The sequence below is a fragment of the Kogia breviceps genome, chromosome X, assembly GCF_026419965.1.
Source record: "Kogia breviceps isolate mKogBre1 chromosome X, mKogBre1 haplotype 1, whole genome shotgun sequence".
Taxonomy (NCBI): domain Eukaryota; kingdom Metazoa; phylum Chordata; class Mammalia; order Artiodactyla; family Physeteridae; genus Kogia; species Kogia breviceps.
In genome coordinates this window covers 64,618,752-64,636,591 of record NC_081330.1, presented here as the reverse complement: position 1 = coordinate 64,636,591, position 17,840 = coordinate 64,618,752, and the positions used below count along the sequence as shown (strand labels likewise).

General features: G+C 32.8%; 1 protein-coding gene across 3 annotated transcripts in view; it reads right to left on the bottom strand.

Moving 5' to 3' along the window:
- Positions 1 to 17,840, bottom strand: part of BRWD3 (bromodomain and WD repeat domain containing 3) — a 128,621-nt gene that overhangs the window by 75,201 nt on the left and 35,580 nt on the right. For 2 of the 3 annotated variants that reach the window (XM_059050745.2, XM_067023146.1), the window contains 5 exons: positions 9,021 to 9,181; positions 7,502 to 7,723; positions 3,341 to 3,441; positions 2,763 to 2,833; positions 1,683 to 1,783 (listed from right to left, as the gene is read on the bottom strand). In XM_059050745.2, the coding sequence (XP_058906728.1) occupies positions 1,683 to 1,783; positions 2,763 to 2,833; positions 3,341 to 3,441; positions 7,502 to 7,723; positions 9,021 to 9,181 (656 nt within the window). Of the gene's footprint in view, positions 1 to 1,682; positions 1,784 to 2,762; positions 2,834 to 3,340; positions 3,442 to 7,501; positions 7,724 to 9,020; positions 9,182 to 10,264; positions 10,310 to 17,840 lie in introns of those variants that run through there. The other variant, XM_067023147.1, reaches the window with a different exon arrangement.

Sequence of the window (17,840 nt, the reverse complement as noted above, 5' to 3'; positions counted from 1 at the left end):
TCCCACATGCTGCGGAGCAGCTGGGCCCGTGAGCCATGGCCGCTGAGCCTATGCATCCGGAGCCTGTGCTCCGCAACGGGAGAGGCCACAACAGTGAGAGGCCCGCGTACCGGAAAAACAAAAAAACAAAAAACAACAAAAAAAACAAACAAAAAACATATTAAACCGTCTTCATATGTTCAGACCATATCTGTGATTCACACTGTTCCATGATTTCAGAGTATTTTTCTGACAGATTCGGGATTCTCACTGCCAGTTGCAATAACTGGTTTTAGATGTTCTGGAAGGACATCTTACTTTCAATGACTAACAGCCACCACTGATTTCAACAGGGAATGTTTAAGTTTTCTGACTTTTTTCTTAGCTAGGCCCTTAACAAAAAAACCCTACCAATCAGTTTTTCTTCATCTTTCCCCCCCTCAATTACTTCTCATTCATTTATTACCTCCTCCTCTCTCAGCTCTCAATAAATTTGACTGCACTGTATACACACCTTGCTTGGGTGGTAACTGTAAAGATGCCTCCTTTGTGTGCTCTAGCACAAGTGGATTTTCCCCACTGGATAGTCTCAGATTGAGATCTTTATATATTTCCTAAGTTTTTCTCTTTCACAATTTACATAATATTCCAGGATTTTAGTATCTAGGAATAAGTAACAGCAGGTGAGAGCTCAGCTAGGTTTAGTAACTTTTCATAAGGAGAATATCCAATTATGTTTATATGGTAAGACAAAAACAGGAGGCTATTTCCAAAAGCTCAAGGAAAAGGTTTCTAACAGGGGTCTCTTTTACTACAAATTTCGGGAACATGATTGATTCTGGAACTCACAAAGTAACTTTTTTAAAAAGTCATCTTTCAGGGAAATTATGTGTTTTATTGATATGTACTAATACTATTCCAAATAAAGTGTCAATAGTAGTAGGAACAGTAACAGTAAGACTTGTAAAGCTGAGTATTTTCAGATGCTGACTATACAGCTTTGACAATGAGGAACATGAGATATACAGTAAGCTGAAACAGAAATACTCCCATATTCAACAGTAAATAATTACCTGGAGAAGGTAAGGAAATAAACAGAAGGAAGAAATGAAAGGTACACAGGGATATGAATAAACAGTAGTGGCTCCAAGATTCCTGAAAATGTCACAGGAGAGTGGAAAGAGCTTGGGAGGAAAAATGCCAGGCACCAATGGCTGTCACCCCAGCATAAAATTATCCCCTGTATGGAAGGCTGTTTTTGATAACTAAGTGGGATTATATTTCAGGAGTCTGATGGCATTCTGAAAATAATCAAACTAAGATCAATGAGCTAAATTCAGTAAAAAGATTTTTTTTTCCTAAGACATACTTTAATGTGTCTTTTAATAAGTGTATAGACTTCAAAGTAACAAACACTTATATAATTAATAAAATAAAGCAAGCTAGGAGAGGATTTTTGTAAATTATTACTGTAATATATATTTTCCCTTCCCATACAGATAGAAATTGTCTTAAATACTACAAGCATACTCAATCCAGAATTTCACACTCATCTTCATTACTAAAGAGACACCTTACCATATAGGTTTCAGTACCAATCTATATTAAATTAGGGTAGAGGTCAGAAAAGAAGAAATAAAACCAATTTTCCAGGGGTGTTTAAAAAGAAAGCAACACATTTAAGTTTCTCATTTTGTTCTTACCGTATGTGACTCTAATTCAGCAATTTTCTCAGGGATCTCAGAACCCAAATAATATATTCTAATGACATGGTCAGTGCTACCTGTTGTAATGAACATACCACCTAGAGGATTAAAAAACAAACAAACATTGTACCAAAGAATTTTAAAAACCCTCTGATGGATTCCTTAGTTATACGTTACCTTGTTAATTAAAAACCTTTCAAGAAACATAAGGTTATTTTCTAACCATTAAAGACATACTAACATTTCTGAGGAAAAATAAGTAAAATTCAAGAAAAACAAGAGGAATATTTAAAGAACAACTATACCATTCACCCAACAAAAATCCACCAACTATACACTAAATACAGGCCTTTGGATCATAAACATTAAAGGTGTTAAGGAATTTATTTCTTCATATTTTATGTAAAAACATAATGTTCCAAAATTATTTATAAAATAACCTATATCTACAATTCTCTGTATAGTGGCTATAGTAGTTGAGTGTAAAAACTCAGCAGCTAGTGGGATGATGAAAAAAATTCTAGAGATGGATGGTGGTAATGTATGTAGAACAATTTGAATACACTTAATGCCACAGAACTGTACACTTAAAGAATGTTCTTAAAATGGTAAATTTCGTGTTATATTTTACCACAACAAAAAAGAAAAGGTTAACCAGCACATAATTCTTAGCTGTAGAAAAGCACTGTTTACATACTGTGAACATGTCTTCTACATGGAGCCACTGTACATGTTTTCTGAAAAGTTAGGGCAGGATTTTAGTGTTGAATTGTGTATGAGTATTGGGGGAAGGCTGTACTTTTTACCAACTAAATTCTGTATTATATAAAAACATATTAATTGTAAATAAGAAAACAACTCAAAATCTATTACATGTTAATTAGAGTCTACAAAGGTCTATCTATTATAACATATGGTTCGCATTTTTAGATTCCTTCCATTAATTCTCAAACATATGCATTTTTACATATGCATTTTTTATCCACAAAATTAAAAGATATTTTACAATTGAAAAATCTTTTATAACTGGATTATTCAATATTTTAGACACTCAAAACATTCAATTTTTACACATACCAGAACTGAAAGATGAACAAGATATCTGAACTCCAGGTCTAGATCTCTCAGTAAATTTCACTGGGCGATCTCTAAGAGAAAAGTAAGATGTTTTTATTTTTTATCATGTTCATTTAATGTGCAAGAATTTTAGCACACTGCTAGATAGATATTGACAGATTTATCATCAATATTATAGAAACCACAAAACTGAAGTAGTCAGTAAGTACTATTCCCATTATTGAAGTTAAAAATACATTTAAACTTACAAATATACTTTATGCTATCAGTATTATTATGTTAGCTTTACAAACAAATTACCATGTTACTTACTACCATCATGAAGAAAGGTTCAAAGTGTTCTTACCAGAGTAAGAAATGAAACAAATACTCCTTATCAAAATTTTGTGTATAAATTAGTCTCTTCAACATTGGTTTCATAAAAAATTTATTCTAAAAATCTCTAACATCAAATTGAAGTAGGTATGGATATGTTCATACACACTCATACATATATAAATTTATATGCTTACATACATGGACTATCAAGAATCTCTCAAGGTGATAAAGAAAAATTTCTAACCCAATTTTAAACTTACTTAAACTTCATTGTTTTTACATGCCATTGCCAGAAACAGATAGTTCCATCAGCACCAGTAGAAGTGAGGTATCTGGTTATGCCTTTAGTTGATGGACAAAACTGGAAAAAAAATTTTAATTAAAATAGAAACTTTTCATGTTCAAGCTTAATTTCAAGAAATTAGTTATTTAAATTTCCTAGATTAATGAATACCTTATAAAAATTGAAAATATCAAAAAACTAGAAAAGTCATTCATTGAATTTAGGATAAAATATTTTAGCCCTACAGATAATTATTTTAAAATTATTCAACATTACACTTTAATATTATTATTTTACTACTTTTAATGGAGAAAAAAACAAAGTCATTACTAGTTAAACCACTACAAATCTGCTGAATACATGCTTATATAGCAACCATATAAAATTTTTATAGTTCACATGAAAAAGGCATGCATCAGAAGTAAGTCTAAAAGAGTGATAAGGAAGTTAATGTCTAAGTGTTTGGGTTTTAACATTTTACTTTAAACTCTAATTTATTTATTTATTTATTTATTTAACATCTTTATTTGAGTATAACTGTTTTACAATAGTGTGTTAGTTTCTCCTTTACAACAAAGTGAATCAGTTATACATATACATATGTTCCCATATCTCTTCCCTCTTGCATCACCCTCCCTCTTACCCTCCCTATCCCACTAAACTCTAATTTCAATGAAGTATGATAGAAATTTCACCATTCTTAAATTTAAATCATCTTCATGTGTTTTAATGGATAACATAAAATAGGTCAAATGTCTGTATGTATCACTGTTGAAAAAAGATTAAAAAATATATTTGAGTTGCCAATTTCAAGTATGACTACTATCCGATGGTCTGTATCATGTAGGATTCTCAGGCTCTAAGTCTCAGTATTTTACAGTTCCTCAGAAGAGAATCAGAGAAGGGAAAAGCCACTAGGCTCCTGATACCTGGGACACAGGAAAAGGTTGAAAATCAAACCAGGGTCTCTAGCATGCTCATGAGCTTTAAAAATCCCAAATAGGGAATTCCCTGTCAGTCCAGTGGTTAGGACTCGGAGCTTTCACTGCCATGGCCCCAGTTCAATTGTAGGTTGGGGAACTAAGACCCTACAAGCTGCTCAGCATGGCCAAATAAATAAATAAAAATTAAATAAAAAATAAAAATAAATAAAGATCCCAAATAAACATAATGAATACCTTTCAATGAGATGAAAATTAAGGATCATTGGATTTGAATAAATTTTAAACTCAAATCAAAAGAAAATGATCTTCATAGATATTAGAAGTCATTTATTTAGTTTTCTTGTTTGGAAGCACAGAACTTCTAAAGACTACAGAGTTTAAATCAAACAAAAAATATCAATTACTATTATCCATTAATAGTTGGTGAACAGTAAAGAAACCAGTACTCAGGTAGCATGATTATATTTTCATTTCTGACATAGAGAAGCGTGAAATAGAAAGCTTAATCCACAATCTATAGTAGGGGTCTGGAAATTAAGGCCCACACACCAAATCCAACTTCCTCTCCGTTTCTGTAAATAAAGTTTTATTGGAACACAGTCACCTTACACTGTCTATGGTTGCTTCTGCATTGCAAAGGCAGAGTTAAGTAGCTGCAACAGAGACCATATATGGCCTTCAAAGCCTAATATATTTACTATCTGGCCTGTAAATTTGCTGATCTAGGATCTATAGGAATGAGACAATAAAATATGAAATATAATGATTTTATTAAGTTTGAAGAAACACTAAAACCTTTATTATGCTCATATTTAAAATGTTTCAATCACAAAGGGGAATTCAGTCCATTAATGTACCTTAGCTGGATTGTTTTTAAATGAGAAATCATGTTTAAGAGTATAAAAACACATATGTGCATTTCTGAATACAAATTAATACACAGTTATTGAAGAAAAGTTAGAAAATATAGAAAAACAGAATAAAAGCTATTTATAATCCCACTACCCAGAGGCAACCACTATTAACATCATACCATTTGACCTCAATTTTATTAAAAAAGAAAGAAAGGAAGAAACTGAAAGAATAATAATACACTATGATGTTAACAGAGACAGTCAATTAGCAAAGAATAAAGCATATAGAATGCATGCTAAATGATCATGACTATGAAAAAAAATGAAAGAGTGCTGGGGGGGTAATGATTTACAATTTTAGAGTGGTAAGTTTGTCAGAGAAGGTCTCCCTGGAAAAGTGACAGACATTTCCATCACTTAGAAAGTAAGGGAACAAACCATGTGACTACCCAAAGAGGACCATTTCAGAAACATGAAACAGCAAGAGCAAAGACAGGAGTGTAGCTAGAGTGCTCTAAAAAAGCAGCTAAAGCAGAATGAGAACAGGAAATAAGTAGTAGGAGGTAAGGTCAAAGAGAGCAAGGGGCTGAGTATGTAAGGCCTTGTGGGTCATTGTAAAACCGTCAGCTTTAACCCTGAGTTTGGAGGCTATTAAAGGTTCTGAGCATCAGTGACATGATTTAACTTCCTTTTTTTTAAACTTCCATCTTAAAATCACTCATGCAGCTATGCAGAGGCTAGACTGGGACAGGAGAGAGGGATGGAAAGAAGCAGGAAGATCAGTTAGAAGTCTGTTTCCAAAATCTAGGTCACAGATGATAGTAATGTGAAATAGGGTAGTAATGATAGAGGTCATGAGAATTTGTTCAGATTCTGGATATATTTTGAGGGTAGAGCCAACATGATTTGCTAACAAGTTAGATATGGGCTATGAGAAACAAAAAGTCAGGGTTGACTACTCTGTGCAATTGGAAGGATGAAATTGTCATTTGTTTAGATGGGGAAAGCTTTGGGAGGAGCAAATCTGAGGAAGGAAGACAGGGGTTCAATTTTGAAGATGTTGAGTTTGAGATGCCTCGTAGACATTCATGTGATGATGCCAAGTAGGTAGTTGAATGTACAAGTATGGAGCTAAAAGACAGGCCCCAAGATGGAAATACAAGTTTGGAGTCATCAGCATACAAGATGAAATTTAAAGCCATGAGAGATGATGAGATCAGTAAGGGAAAGAATGTTATAGAAAAGAGGTCCATACAAAAACAAAACAAAACAAAAAACAAAGAGGTCCATGGATCTCTAGGGTACTTACACACATAAATCAAATGAGACAAAAAGTAGCCAGTGAAACTATGAAGGAGCCAAACAGCTCCATAAACATTTCCAGTATAAAAAAAATTTATATTTTTTATGTTGTATGAGACTATCTCCAAATTTCAGAAACAATCTGTCAGATAGGATGGTGGGAACACAAGTAACTAGTAATATCCCAAAACAAAATCCAAAAAAATAATTTCAACTAATCAAAAATTTGACATAAAAATGTTCAAATCCAATATATGTTGAATCCAATTCTTGCTAGGGCCTCATAAACAGGTGATATATTATTTAAATAACACAAAAAATTGACTGGCATATTTATTAGTGATTAAAGAACAAAGAAAAGTGAATGGGAGTAATTATCTCATCTGCAAAAGTGATCTCCTTGACCAAAATAAAAGATATTATCAGAAAGATTCCTCTGTTTTTCTGTCAACACAAAGAAGAGAACAAAGTTCTTTGGGGAGTATCCAGGACTTTCACTACTAACATCTGGTAAAAACACTATATGGCCAAATATTTTAAAACTCAATGTATTGTATGTCAAACATCAAGTTGAAATAAGAAATGACTGAAACTAAGAATAAAAATTTCCCTAATATTAAACTATGCATACACACACACTAAATCTGAACTGATAAACATTTTGCATTAAATATTAACACAAAGTATGCCAATATTCAAATTAGAAGCTACTTATATCCTGCCTAAAAGGTACTGGTGTTGTTCCTTAAGGCAATTCCAAGTCTTTTCCCTTCTTCACAAATACAAATGAGATAAAGAAGATGTCTTACACTGCATTTGAAAAACCTTTTCAATGACCTTTTTACTTATTTCTAAAGGGAACAGATTTATATGAAAAGGGAACTTTAAAAAATACCTGTCTGCAAGGTAGGGACAAGGCCCTTAAGAGATCAATATTTTTCTGTTGCCATTCTTTGTACAATCCACACGATGTAACAAAAAACAAGAGAATTCTCATTCTTATTACATCTACTAGAGGTATCTTTTTATTTTTCTTACCTGTATGGAAGTAATAGAAGCTGAATGTCCCTGAAGGACTGCAACTGGTGCACAAGTTCGAAGACACCACACTCTTACAACTTTATCACAGCTGCCTGCGGCAATGAGAGTGTTTTCATAGTTAACAGCCATGTCAGAAATTTCAGCAGAGTGCCCTCGAAGTGTAGCAAGAAGGCGACCGTCATCTGTTGCCCAAATTTTCACCAAACAGTCATCTGAACCCTACAGCAACATAAAAGGACAGAAGAGTTACAATAAAGCAGAAATTTGCTCCCTCCCCCCACAAAAAAAGCAAAAACAAAGGAGAATTTTATTAAGTTACTTCTAAGCCTTTACTTTTTAGTCTCTTTTCTTCATATAACATGGAGCGAGTAGAAAATATAAAATACGTCCAAATGACAGCACTGACAAAGCACTGTCCAAACTGATAATGGCATATGTGAATAACTCCTCAAAGCTACTACCAATCCTGACAACTCAAAATATTTTTTACTTTTAAGTGATTTGGCATTAACTATCTCTGCCATTACTTCTTTCCTTACACCTGACAGCCTTTTTTCTTAATTGCTTGAATATTTTTTTTCTCTACAAATACCTAAAACTTTAACCTAAAATCTACATGCAAACATGAGACTTTGTTAATAATCTCTGGGGAAAATATTATGTGGAACTTCCTACTGAGAATTTCAAAAGAGCTTTAAATAGTAAAAAGCAATTCTACTGTGGTAGATAAGCTATTTAATAATTATCTGTTTATAAAAAGATGAAAATCATCATTCTCATCATCATCAACACCCATATACTTAGGTGATGCATTTTGGAGTCATAAAAACATCAATGGAAGAGTCTGTAATGAAGTCCAAGAAGTCGAACTTCTCAAAATACAAACCACTTCCTTTGTTGTAGCCTAGGAATTTAAAAAGAAAATTATGCCATTACCTACACTTCTACATTAACTTAGTACTGAAACAATGAGACTAAGCCTTTACTTGGAAATATTAGTGTGCTACAATTTTTGTACTCAAAAGCAGACAATATGATCTGGTTAATAAAAATCCAATTTTAAAAATAATTACTATTGAATTCAAAGAGAGATATATACAATAACTGTAATATTCATTATTAAACATGTAGTTCAACTATTCAACTATAAGGATGATGTAATCATTAATTAAGCAGAACTGGCACCAATGGAAAATGCATTTTAATAAATGTTTGCTAAAATGGAATGAAACCAATTGAGTAGATAAACTAGTTTCACATAAATTAACCACCTCTAGAATATAAGGCCTTCTGAAGATTTAATTTTTTAAATTAGATTTACCAAATGATAGGTCATTATAGTTCATCCATTTACTTATATAGAAAGAGAAAAGATTTCAATGTCCACTCATCTTTTCTTGCATGCATGTGTCTAAAAAGGAAGAACTGCTTACAAAGCATAATTCAATGCCATGAAGCCTAGCTTCCATTGTTGTAAATCTCTAATATGCTATAGTATCATTAATTTTAAACTCACTGTAAAAATTCTTCTCCCACTTCGGTCAAATGCTACACAGTAGACAGATGACAAGTGTCCCAGAATTCTCTTATGCATCTTAATGTGCTGGTAAGCAGATGAAGGGAAAATATGGCTGAAGCGACTACATCCGGTTAATTGCCTGGCAGAGGTGATATTGACTGAAAAACAGAAAACAGGTGATTCACTTCTTAAAACCTAAAAGAGAAAACTACATTTAACATGAAGTTAAATCATCAATATTATGAAGAAACAAAACAGGGTACACACACCACGGCAATTCTACACTGTGAGAAGTCTAAATTCCAACACACATTTCACGATTTTATGAACTCAAATTCACTACCACAAAGCACTAAGAATACTCTTCTTTCAAATCCCAGAAGTCTGATTTTCTGTTTACCTTACTATAGTTTCCCAAATACAATCCCATTTTGCCTTTCTTGGTATACTTCACTCAAAGACACTGTAACTTTAAATATATACAGGTACATCTTACCATAACATGAAAGAATTTTAGAATAAAAACGGTGTTTGGTTAAGTATAATACATCTTAAAATGTATATAGGAAATTTTATGAACTCCTGTCCTACCTCCTCACACCCATCCACCCTGTAAACAGCTGCACCTAAAAATTCAAGAGTAATACAAGAGATTTATACAGTAAAAAGAGGAAGGAAGCTATAACACCACATAGGTTTTCAGTAACAAACAATCCTTTCTAGACTTGTCTATAGGTTCTCCCCCTTTTTGGTTTCAGAAACTATAGACTCTCCCTCTAATCAATGAACTTTTGAGAATTCATCTCTTATAAGATCATCTTAGATCCTGTCTCCTTTTTTGTTTGTTTGTTTTGTGTTCTAATTTTCTTAAAAAGCAGCCAGAATAAAGCATAAATCTGCAAAATTCTCCTCCAAATACCATCTGGATTCTACTCACTTCCCTAAAACGAAGATTTTGTTCCCTATGTAAGGATATACAAGCACCTACTTGCTCTGTGACATTCCACCAGTCTTCCCTTATACACTGAAAGTATTCAGCAACCAACATATTATATTTTAATCAAAACATAGAAGCCTTAAAAGTTAGTGACCTTGAGGCAAGGCAAAATTTTACCATACTTCATAATAATATAGTATAAATAATAATAGCTTTATGTTGAAACAAAGCAAAATTACGGCAAAAACTGAGTTGTAGCTAGATTAGTACAATTAGAAGCATGCCACAATCAAAAATAAGAAACCTTTCAACATCTCAATCTTAAGAGCAATGAAGTCTTTTTCAGGCAACGGTCAATCCACTGGCCACCTTAAACTGACAAAATGACAAAAATTGAATGATGAATAAATAGCAAAATCCAACTTTGAATGCAAATCATAAGAACACATTAGAAATCTGAGTATTTATGTCGACGTGCTGAATAAATAATGGTGGAAAATCCATAAGCATCAGTACTAGGTAAGAGGTTTCCCTTTTAGCAGTTGCTTCCCATGCCAACCTCTAGAAATGGCCACAACTCTAAGATGGGAAGAGCAGGCACCATAACTTTCGGACTTTAGCAGTCTTCCCTCTCCAGTCAAACATTTCTTACTGCTCTGAGTTCCTTGAAACAATCAACCATTACTTCTGCTTTGCTTTTTTACATTCATATTCTGTAAATAAATAGAGGAAAAGGTGTGTTACTTTTAAGGAAGGATTTCTCACCCTTGGAACTATTGGCCTTTGGAACTTTGGGACTGAGGATTCTTTGTTGTTGGGGGCTGTCTGTCTATTGTAGGATGTTTAGCAGCATACCTGGCCTCTACCCACCAGATGCTATTAACACCCCACCAACAACAACTTGTGACAAGCAAAAATATACCCAGACATTGCCAAACATCTCCTGGGGAAAAAACTGCCCCTGGTTGAAAACCAATTTGAAGTTTAAAAACAAAAAACACCATCAACATGAAGAAAAAAAATCAGAAAAGCAGAGATAGAGAAAGAATCAGAATTACAGAATATATTATGGACTATTCTAAAAAATTAATAATTAAAATATGAAAACTCCATGAATGTGGAACAATTTAGGAACTACAAAGCAAAAAATATGAACTTGTAAGTAGATGATGATTTAAATTATACAAAAAACACATACATATATGTATAAAGACTAGAAAGAAAAAGAAAAATGAAACCAACTGCTTTGTGATAAAAGTATAGATTTTTTTAAGTTTCACTTAACACTCTTCTAATAATACATTTTTATCTTAAACACAAGTTTTCTATTAGGTTCTATAGTCCACTAACAGCTATTCTAAATACTCCTATATATGGTATATCACATATTTGACAGCAGGATCATCAAATATTCCTTCTTTCCTATCTCAGCGATTTTTGTTTATTCATATAGCACCTGAGATGATAATATTTATACATTTTTCTCAGTCATTTGGTAATGTCAACAGGCCTTAGGCTCTATATACAATAAGGAGTTCTGTCAACACTCTTTTGCATGTATTCTCCATTTAGCCACTATTTTTCAGTACTGATGCTTTTTGCTTTTCTTACATCTCTAAAGAATCCTTTATCAAGAACATTTTCTGAAATTTGTAATGGCTGATAACTGACTATAAAAATACAATTAAAAAGAGTTCACTTTTGGGCTTCCCTGGTGGCGCAGTGTTTGAGAGTCCACCTGCCAATGCAGGGGACAGGGGTTTGATCCCTGGTCAGGGAAGATCCCACATGCCATGGAGCAACTAAGCCCGTGCACCACAACTACTGAGCCTGTGCTCTAGAGCCCATGCACCACAACAAAGAGTAGCCCCTGCTCGCCACAACTAGAGAAAGCCTGTATGCAGCAACAAAGACCCAACACAGCAAGTAAATAAATAAATAAAATAAAATATATACCCTTTTTAAAAAAAATAAAAAATAAAGATCTATCAAATGTACTATTTGAATGCATTGTTTCTTCTTCTATTATAAACAGAATGCAAGATTAGAGATGAGCAATTTAAACTTTCACCCTAACAAAGTAGAATGAAGTATTAATGAAAAACAACTACAAATAAATTTTTTAAAAAAGTCCCACAATCCTATGCCAATACATCCACTATTCATTATTGTAATCTCAATATTAAGCCTTCTAAAATTTGTAATTTCAAAGGTATGTAATAAGTTTTAGTATATATAATTAATTACCTTGATTACTTATCTAAGTATTTCAAACACACTATAAAGAGTAAACGTTATCTCAGCTTCAATTTACTAAGCAATGTAGCTCTCAAAGTTACAAAAGTGAAATGACAATACAACCCTCAAAACACTGGTTAGAACAGGGCAATCAATCAACATAATTTTAGTCAGAACAAAATGCCTGCTTCTCCATCTACTGTTGTTAAGGATCTGGCAACCTTGAATAAGTACACCTTAATTATGACACCTTTCTATCTGGGGAGCTGATATGGTTATAGTCAGGTTCGAACAATCAACTATAGAGCATTTTCTCTTGACTACTGATGTGAACATGCCAACCTTGTCTTGAAATACATTAAGAACTTTTGAGAAAAACATCTTTGATGTCACAATAATTTATTTGTATTTAACAATGCTGACAAATTCAATTAGTAGATAAATTAGTCAAATATACATACATATAAAATGTATTTAAATACAAAATATTACATTCAGAATCCACTATGTCTCCTAAGTTTTTTCTTTAAATCTTTGTAGGATAAGCTTCCAAACTGTTCTCTAAAAAATGATATATGAACTAACCCAACAAGAGACCAAAATGCTTAAAGATTCAAGTAATAATAAGATAAGAATTATTCAGTGTATTTTATAAACTTTTTAAGTCACAGGGATTAATAAACAGCTACAAATGGAATAACTGCTTTCTCTCTTTAAAAGGTATTTGTTGACAACCTACATGAGCTAAAGCACTGTGACAGATACTAGAGTACAACTTATAAATAAGTCAAACAAGATTCCCATCCTTGTGGAATTTACATTATTCCACTGGGCAAAAGCTTTCATCATTTACTCAATTGCAGGAATGAATAAGATACTTTAATGAAGTGATCTGAAGAAGTATATATCTCTCAAAATGTGTTTTTCTAATAAGTTCTGCAAGTGATGCTGATATTGTGACAAATTTGGGAACTACCAGTTCTAGTGCAACTTCCCTCCCCACAAAATTATCCTTTCTATAATGTATCTGGTAGATAGCCATTCAGCCTCTGCCTATACACTTCTAGTAAAGAGAAGATTATTTTTCAAAAATGAATGATTTATATGTTGAGCTGCTCTAATTTTGCAGAGACTCTACCTTTCACTGAGCTCAATTTCTTTCCCTGCAAGTTCCAGAGAATCATACAGGTTTAGCCCTTGAGAGCTGCACTTAAAAAAAAGTCAAATCTCTTTGTTATATGGTAACCCATGAAATATTTAAAGATAGCTATCATTTGTGCCTTAAGTCTTCTCTCAACATGTGAGGTCCCCTCTATATTACTCACAGCCATAATTTACAAACACCTTTCTTTCCTATCATTCCCTATAGAAAAAAACATTCTTTCACCATAAACACTACTGTGGTTGCTTTTTTCTGGGAAGTCTCTAGTTCATCAATGTCTGAGCCTCTTAAAACAATACGAGGACTTCCCTGATGGTCCAGTGGTTAAGATTCCGCACATACAATGCAGGGGATGCGGGTTCAATCCCTGGTCAGGGAACTAATATCCCACATGCCGTGTGGTACGGCCAAAAAAAAAAAAGCAACTGAGCAAAATATGCCCAGTGGTCTGATCAGCACAGAGTACAGGGGATTATTTCCAGCGATGCCTCTATAAATGCAATTTAAGATTGCAAAGACTACATTAGTTTTCTAAAACAGCTGCCTTACACTATCTAATGGTCAGATTAAAGTTAGTTTGAAATTCTTTTCTAGTAAATGTATTTAAGGTCCTAGTGATCGCCTCCCTCTTTTCTAAAAGTACACAAACCACTTATTAAATAAGCCTGTCTAAAATTTTCCTGGGGTTAAAGCTAAGTTCACCAATCAATAATTTAAAGATCTGTTCTTTGTTCCCTTATTGTATACTTGTCCATTGGTCATTTCCATTTCTCTTGTTTACTCTGATTTCACAAAGAATACCTGCCAGTGAAAACTAGTTCAGTATACTGTGACTTAATTCATTTGGGACTCTTAAAGCAGCTAGGTACTCATGCATCTTGGGTTTTATTTTCTTTTAACCATGCTAGCTCTATCCTTTACAGTTTAGAGATCTTCCTCTTTGATAGAAAAGACTAAAGCAAATTATAATTATCCCCAGCATTTACATTTTAGTTATAAATTTATTCCATCTATTCCTTTTTAATAAATCTATAGGTTCCTTCCCCATATGCTAATTGGAACTTTAAGGGTGTTTTGGGGGTATTCTTATATGGATTGAACCATATGAAATTGTTGATATTCAACCATTTTCTACAAATAGAAGTAGTAATTTTAAATGGTTCAACATAATAACTAAATTGGAGTGGGAAGGAATAAAAGGACATTCATTATTAGTTTGATATAGATATCCTGCTTTTTAATCTCTCCACTAGGAAAACATCATCCATACTGTCCAGTCTGTAATATAATCCAATATAAATTTCTCACTCAATCTCTACACACTGTTTTTCATAGCACAGCCACATTTTGGCCTATGGATTTGTAAATACATTTAACATGCACTGCTACTCCTTACCTTCCTATTAGATATGTTTGTTTAGGACCAAGTATCGCCACTCATCACATTTTAAGTACTAATACCATTACAAGTTTTGAATGTCTTTATGTTAAATTTTCTAGTTCACTTTGTTGCATTATATCTAATATTTGTAAATATTCTGCCTAACCTGTATGTTTTCTATCATGAATTACTGGTCACTTCCTCCTTTATGGATCTTTTCCCTATGTTATACCTGCTATACTTCATCATATCACTTTTATTTTCTTATGGGTAATTTTAATAGTGCCAGTAACAAACGGTAAAAATTAACTTATTTTGTCTTAATTCCCTGTGTTTTCTCCACATCAATTATAAGTGGTAATGAACAGTAAAAGGGAGAGAATATAAGGTCACAGTTATCCCACAAGAAGACTCAAATTTTATGAAGAACATATTAAAGAATTAATTAAAACTGAATAAAATGCACATAAAGATTCTCCTGAAATCTATTTTTTCTATTACTATTTTAAATGCTATTTAATTACCTTTAGAAATTAATAATACTGAATAGTCTTTGAAAAAAGGAACAGAAAAATATCATAATTTGAAGTGTATAATATTCTAGTGTATGTTGGATATTAATGCACCATTTTATGTAATCAAATTCTATTTATTTCAAAATTACAATATGGAACACTGTGTCCCAAATTAATAAGGTTAGAACCAGACTGACTTTTTTCATCTAGTCTTCAATAATAGCTTCGCCTTCCTCACTTTTTGGCATCCTGAATTATAAGGATGTGCTTCTTTTCTTACATTACTCATTTTTTCACTGTCCTCTCGATTAGTTATCCATCCCACCATTTTATAGGAAAAAAAGTAAAATCTACCAATAACCTATAAAATTCTAGTGTTAGAAAAAAGTGTGTGTATTTTAGAACATTTGTTGAGTGTGGCACAAGATAGACTATTCATTCTCTTGACTTCAAAGGTTAGTACTAGACCCTCAAATATTAAATGGTGATAAAGAAAAACACTTAAAAAATTAGAGGAATCAATAACAAGGACACTTAACAGTAAATCCAAATTGAGGACTTATTACAGGGTTGTTGTACCAAAAAAACTGTATTAGTACTTCAGCTTATTCCTACAATAGTTCAAGACCACACAGTTTGTTCTCCTAAATTCAGTCAATCATATCAACACACCTAGGTCAGTAAGCAAAAAGAAATAGAAGGATCATTGCCAGTGCATAAATTATGTGAAAAAAATACCTCAAAGCACATTTCCTTCTATTATCTTCATACATGAAAGATAGAACATTATTAGACCAAAAAATGATTAGAAAGCCTATGCTAAAACATACTGAAACAATTATATAACAGGTAGAGGACAAAAACTGTAAAGTAGTAAATAAGTTTAAAATTGGGGAAAGTTGTAATAAAGTATAAAATATTTGTTATTTTATACTAAATGTAAGGTTTTATACTTTATATACTTAATAAAGAAAATATTGAATTAAAATGAGTATTTCTTATAGAATTTCATACTCCAGATGATTTCTTGCTAAGACTCAGCTATCAATAGCAGAATCCAAATTTAAAGTGCATTATGGGAATGATGTCAGCATCTTAACAGTTGAGTTTTTCTTTTTTTCTCTTCCTTCTGATGAACAACTAATTGGACAATAATAGCTGAGAACATGCCAATCATGGGAAAGGACTTGGACATACAAGTACATGAAGCTAATAGAAAACCTTATTACTGCAATGCAAAAATATGTTCTGTAAGACACATTATAATGAAAATTTCAGAAATCAATGATAAAGAATATTAAAGTCAGCAACAGGAAAATAGAACGTAACCTACAAAGGAAAGCCCACTAGCCTATCAGCAGATTTCTCAGCAGAAATTCTATAGGCCAGGAGAGTGTGGACTGACATATTCCAATTATTGAAAGATATTGCCAGGCAAGAATACTTTTTCTGGCAAAGTTATCCTTCAAAAGTGAAGGAGAAATAAAGGTTTTCTCAGCCAAATGAAAGCTGTGGGAGTTCAGCACCACTAGACTTGCTTTGTAAAGAAACACTAAAAGGAGTTCTCCAACTGAAATGAAAGAACTAAAAAGTGAGATGATGACATATGAAACACTCTGGTAAAGGAGAAAAATGGACAGAATTAGAAAACTGTAATATCATATTAGAATGGTATGTTAACCACTTAACTTTAGATACAGGTTAAAGGGAAAGACTATTAAAAATAACTATAACCACTATAATTTGATAATGAATACACAGCATAAAAAAGAGGTAAATAGTGAAATTGAAAATAGAAAAGTGGAGGAGGAGGATTTCCCTGGTGATCCAGTGGTTAAGACTCTGTGCTTCCATTGCAGGGGGCATGGGTTCAATCCCTGGTTGGAGAACTAAGATTCCACATGCTGCATGGGACAGCCAAAAAAAAAAAAAAAAAGAAAAAGAAAAAAGAAAGAAAGAAAAGTGGAGGAGAAAAGGGGTGAAAATCTTTAAAGGTGAATGAAGATAAGTTGCTATCAGCATAAAATGGAATTTTTTTTTTTATCTATAAGATGTTTTATGTAAGCCTCATGGTAACCACAAAGCAAAAATCTGGAACAGATTCATGAAACTAAAAATAGGAGAGACAGAGCATTCCACCATGGAAAACCAACAATTTACAAGGCAGGCAGAAACAATGGGAAAAAGAAACAATGGAGACATAAAACAACCAAAAGATAAACAATAAAATGGCAGTTATAAGGGCTTACATATCAATAATCACTCTAAATGTAAATGGTTGAATTCACCAATCAAATGGCATAGAGTGGTTGGATGGGTAAAAAAAAACAAGACCCAACTACATGCCATTTACAGGAAACTCGGTTCAGCTCTAAACACATAAAGGCTCAAATTAAAGGGATGGAAGAAGATACTACTGGCAAGTAGAAACCAAAAGAAAGTGGGGATAGCCATATTTATCAGGCAAAGTAAGACCTTCAAGCCAAAAATGATAACAAAGACAAAGACTGTCATTATATAATGATAAAAGGAGTCATTACATCAAGAAGGTATAACAATTGTAAATATATGTGCAGCCAACATA